The sequence below is a fragment of the Notothenia coriiceps genome, unplaced genomic scaffold, assembly GCF_000735185.1.
Source record: "Notothenia coriiceps isolate Sejong01 unplaced genomic scaffold, NC01 NC01_scaffold00037244, whole genome shotgun sequence".
Taxonomy (NCBI): Eukaryota; Metazoa; Chordata; class Actinopteri; order Perciformes; family Nototheniidae; genus Notothenia; species Notothenia coriiceps.
In genome coordinates, this window is record NW_011369945.1 from 13,687,293 (window position 1) to 13,692,356 (window position 5,064).

General features: G+C 41.8%; 1 protein-coding gene across 1 annotated transcript in view; it reads left to right on the forward strand.

Moving 5' to 3' along the window:
* Window positions 1-2,672: 2,672 nt before the first annotated feature.
* LOC104965323 (estrogen receptor) overlaps window positions 2,673-5,064 on the forward strand; it is a 13,489-nt gene continuing 11,097 nt past the window's right edge. Inside the window, exons 1-2 of the mRNA XM_010794281.1 lie at window positions 2,673-3,256; window positions 4,435-4,512. Coding sequence (XP_010792583.1) covers window positions 2,826-3,256; window positions 4,435-4,512 — 509 coding nt within the window. The 5' untranslated portion in view covers window positions 2,673-2,825. The remainder of the gene's footprint in view (window positions 3,257-4,434; window positions 4,513-5,064) is intronic.

Genomic DNA, 5,064 nt, shown 5'->3' on the forward strand with positions numbered 1-5,064 from the left:
GTTTCCACGACGGTCGGAATGCGTAGCTCCTTGTTGTGCCCTCTCCGCTTCTGTCGACTGGCTAAGAAGTCAGTATTAAGTTACCCCATTACATTAATAAAGTCTTTTGTGAAAACAATATAAAGGTACACTTACGAGAATGCAGGGCTATCGTTCTTATATATTTACCGAAACTGTTATTTACTGTATTGATTTTAATTAGAGACCCTTCGGCATCGCGACATAATTCAGTGCTGGTTAGTAAAATTCGGCCACAGGCCATGGTCTAGGGGTCTCATGGGTAAACACAAGCCCCGGCAGAGAATGGTTACTGCAGTGCGTAACTGCGAAACACTAACCGACATGCCATTAAATGGGTCCCATCGAACCCCGTTTAGTGTAGATCTCTAGTACTTGCTTGGGCTTACTTAATAAGGATACGGGATCGCCCCTTTTACAAACACTTTTTGGTACAATTTTTTTGACTTTTGCCTCGTTCACCGACATGGGTAACCGACATGCGTTGAGTTCTCCTGGTAGTAGAAAGTCCGAAGGAAGAGGCATATTTTTTCCGGTTGTGTATTTTCAAATTCTAGCGCACTCAAGCTGGTTTCTCCATTCTTACCTACCCTACTTTTAACTCTTTTTAGGGTGCAGCTATCTGTTTTATTTATTTCACAAGTGGGCCCATTTTAATTTTTTTTTTCCCTCAAATGTGCAGAGGACTCCCCAAGTGCTGTGTTTAATTTATTTTAAAGTAGGCCTGTGTATTATTTTTTAATTCTCCTTATAGGAGTTCTTTGTTTCTTATTGGAGGTTAACAGTTTTATATACTGTTGTAAATAGCCTAATAAATGCAAAAAAAACTGTAGTTTTTGTCTGACATAACAATAAATACAACTTTATTAGCTATGAAATATGTTTTGCGGCTCCAGACAAAAAAATGTTTTGGAAAAAGGAGCAAAATGGCTCTTTTGGTCAAAAAGGTTGCAGACCCCTGGCCTAATCCTTCCTCAGGGACTTATTCCGGTGTGAACGCGATCTGTACTTAGTTCATGAGAACTAAAGAGTTCTCATGAACTAAGTTCTGATTAACCTTTGTGGGAAAAGTACTGCGGTGTGAAAGCGCCTATTGTGTCTATATATGAGAATCCATTAGTTACATTTTTCATCAGTCAGGGTCGACCTAGGTAATGCTGCTACATTCATTTTAGGCATAATTCAGGCTGCTCACATGCGTTGTGAATTTGGTCTGTCATAAATATCAAGTCAATTATGGCAAGAAGCAACCCAGCTTCTCGGGCCATGTAGGTGAATTAGCTTTTTCCAATCTCACCCTTTTATTTTCCTGTTTTCTAATGCCACAGTGTCTCCATTTTATCCTGGAGGTAATTCTAAGAAATAAGTATTAGGGCTACTTGTTTAACACTTGACCTGACATGTTCTGAAAATTGGGCTGTTTATTCAAGAAAGATGTTGTACAGAAGGGGAATTTTTGGTCCCTGTGCCAAATGTTCACGTTGTCCTCCGAGGGAGAGGCTGCTGATCTTATTTATCTTATGCATTTCCTGCATTATTGACTGTCATCTGAAAGTTTCACTAGAAAATTATTATATTGTTTTTCAAGCCCTGTATTATTCAAATGTCTATCAACATTGTATCATTGAATCCTTAAATCTATACTGCACACACTGCTCCTTTGCTTTAATTTGTTTACAGTGTTCTATCTCATCCCTGACTTGTAATCATTGCCTGATAGAGTAATGATTAACTTGTACATATTCTGCTCCTAACCAATATTGCATCTTCCTTTTTAAATAAAGTGCCACTAGAAAAATAGAAAAAAAGTATTCTGTAAATGTTTTGGGTAGTGTTAATTCAAGTATTTATTTGTGGTCATGTGATTAAAAAAAAATCATGAATCCACTCATTGGGGAATGATTGTGTAATAATTGGCTGTTGGTATGAGATTTGACCTGCTCTGTTTGCTGTGTTAAAGTGACCTGGCACTAAAACATGCTGTGGTTTGATCATCGATTTAGCAGCCTCTTTAATTTGTTTATCCTCTTTTTTAACCTTCCCACTGATCCCATTGTGTCCAATGATATCAGCTAGATTTCCGAGAGAGGGAGAGAGAAGTCCCAGTGCTGCACAGCAGAGATGAGGATGATTCCTGTGTGAGAGGTGAGTAGTGCACGGAGGTAGATTTTGGCTTCTTGTAGCCACCTTTTGTTTACAACCTTTGTCCTACTGTTTCTCATTTCCACAGTGTTTTGTTTTACCGCAGAGTCCCAGGTGTATTCAATAGTCTGGCTACAAATAGATCGGTCATGCTGATAGCTTGCCGAGTATCAGATCAATTAAACTGCTTACTTATTGTTTACAGATGTGTTTTATCCAGCTTCAACCATCAACAGCTTTACAATGTTAGAATACAGTTAGAAGAGAGCATTTTTAAAATGGTGTGAGAGATGTAGGGCTATTACTCTGTGCCGCTTTCTGTTTATTTACCCCTCCCTGCACACATTAGTGGATAATTACTAGAGCGATATAGGGAAGGGTTCTGTTGACAAAAAGAAACCTGGAAGGAGATTGGGAGGAGTCTTTTTGATTTCCTCTTTTTTTTAGTTTGGTAGGCTGAAGCTCGAGACGAATAGGGCAAAGGGACTGGAAGAATAGCGGACTCTTCAAGTTGCTTGTTGGCTTTATTAGAAAGAAAAGAGAGACAGTGAGAGAGAGAGAGAGAGAGCGAGAGAGAGAGAGAGCAGCACTCGTCTCCACTCCCCCTCCCAGCAAAGGGGAGAGCAAGTCTAAATCATGTTGCATATCAGTGCTGTTGTGCTGTGATGCTACTCAGGCAGAGCCCGGCGCAGAGCAGGCACCCGTGTGGACCAGCACTCAGACCCAGGATCAGCCCAGCCTTCCCAGAGCTGGAGACCCTCTCCCCGCAGCGACCCTCGCCTCCACCGCAGGCCCCCTTCAGTGACATGTACCCTGAAGAGAGCCGGGGGTCTGGAGCCACTGTGGACTTCATTGAAGGGACCTACGACTATGCGGCCCCCACTCCTGCCCCGACCCCTCTCTACAGCCACTCCACGGCGGGCTTCTACTCTCCTCCTCTGGACGCCAACGGACAGCCCTCGGATGGCAGCCTTCAGTCCCTGGGTAGTGGGCCAGCTAGTCCTCTAGTGTTCGTGCCCTGCAGCCCCCGACTCAGCCCCTTTATGCACCCCCCCAGCCATCACTATTTGGAAACCACCTCAACTCCTGTGTACAGGTGATGGAATTCAAGTTTTCTTTATAACCATATTGGAGAAAAAAAGTGTAATGTTGTGCACTTGGAAAAAGTTATATTTATAGACTCTGAAGCAACAGGTATGAATCACTGCTGTTGTTGTTTTGTTTTTTTGTATCATTAGGTGAAGTTGGTTTATTTTTGGCGACAACCTCTTAAGTTTTCATGAGTTGGTTTGTTAAATCCAACCAATTAATGAAAACAAAAAAAGACAAGTGCAAAACATCATTACGTCACATTATCCGGCAGTGGCTCAGTCAGTAGGGGCTTGGACTGCGAGCCGTAGGGTCACCGGTTCAAGTCCCCGAACAGACCTAAATATGGAGGGTGCACTGCTACTTGGAGAGGTCCCAGTTCACCTCCTGGGCCCTGCCGTGGTGCCTTTGAGCAAGGCACCGGACAACCCCCTTCCCCCCCCCCGCTCCCTTGGCGTTGTACACTAGCTGCCCACTGCTCCTAGTACTAGACTCCTGGTACTAGGATGAGTTAAAAGCAGATTCTAATTCTAATTTTGTTGATCTTTTTTTTAATTAATTAATTTTCTTATTTTACTGTATTTTATCTACTGACTTGGTTGTCTCCTATTAAGTGGTTGTATGGTATTTTGCCACATAACTAGCTTTAATATCTTTCACTCACATATTATGGCATTGGCATTCTGTTCAGTCCTCACAGTTGTAAACAAAACCAAATTATATAACTGCATTGTTTTTTTTTTTACATTTAGCTTTATACAAAACATTGCCCCTATCTCCATAGAAAGGATCAAGCTTTGTCCTGGTTTCTAATTCCAGAGATTAAGGACTTGGTCTAAGACCTTGAAAACAGAACAATACGTAATAACAACATAAGTGCACATACAGATTGCTTCCTGCCTCAGGTGGAAAATAGTACTAAATCTTTTTTATGCTATAAGCCAGTTCAAGTTGGTATCGTAAAAGTGGAAGGATTGAAAGTAAGTTGTTGCCAGCCAATTATTTTATGATTAAAGACATCTGTTAGAGAATTTTTTGACTAAATGTCCAGGAATATGTAATGGCAAGAAATACATTTGATATTTTATTCAACCTCCATCTGAGTTCATTGTCATTAGCTTTTATTAAATCACTTACAAAGTTAAACATTTGAAATCATTCAACGGAGCTGAAATCCTGTGGCAGGTCCAGTCTGCAGTCAGTTTCCAGAGAGGACCTGTGCGGCACCAGCGACGAGTCGTTCAGCGTGGGGGAGTCGGGATAGCTGTACTGTGGGGCGAATATTTTTCTTGTTTGAATATACTATTGTTTTACTATACTTTTAGAGAGGCTAAGGTGTTACAGAGCTAATTCCTGTCCTTGTAAAAGTGACAAGAAGACGTAGGCTTTCGACGTCACAATTGGGTAACCACAGAGACATCTTCAATGTCCGCCAAAGTGAAAATAATGGTATCTCGGATCAGTCATTATTCCGTATTATTGTGATAGAAAGTTAGGTTTGAAGACAAAATTGTTTTAATTTATAAGTAAACAACCGACTGTCGTTCGGATAACAAAATATTCGCGTGTCACGAGGGTAAATGAAAATATATGATAATGTTTGTCAAAACTCTTGTTGTCGACGTCTAGTGTGCACATACTTGCACCTGTCTCATGATGTGACCACGAGGATAACTTCTTCCGGGAACGTCGGGAGTGTCCTGGTGTTGGGGCATCACTATGGCGTCCTTCGTATCAGCGACGTGTGCGCGTGGTCTTGGCACAAAGAAACTGGTAGAGTTTGGGGGGCCGGGTCGGTCGGCCGTCGGGGCCGGG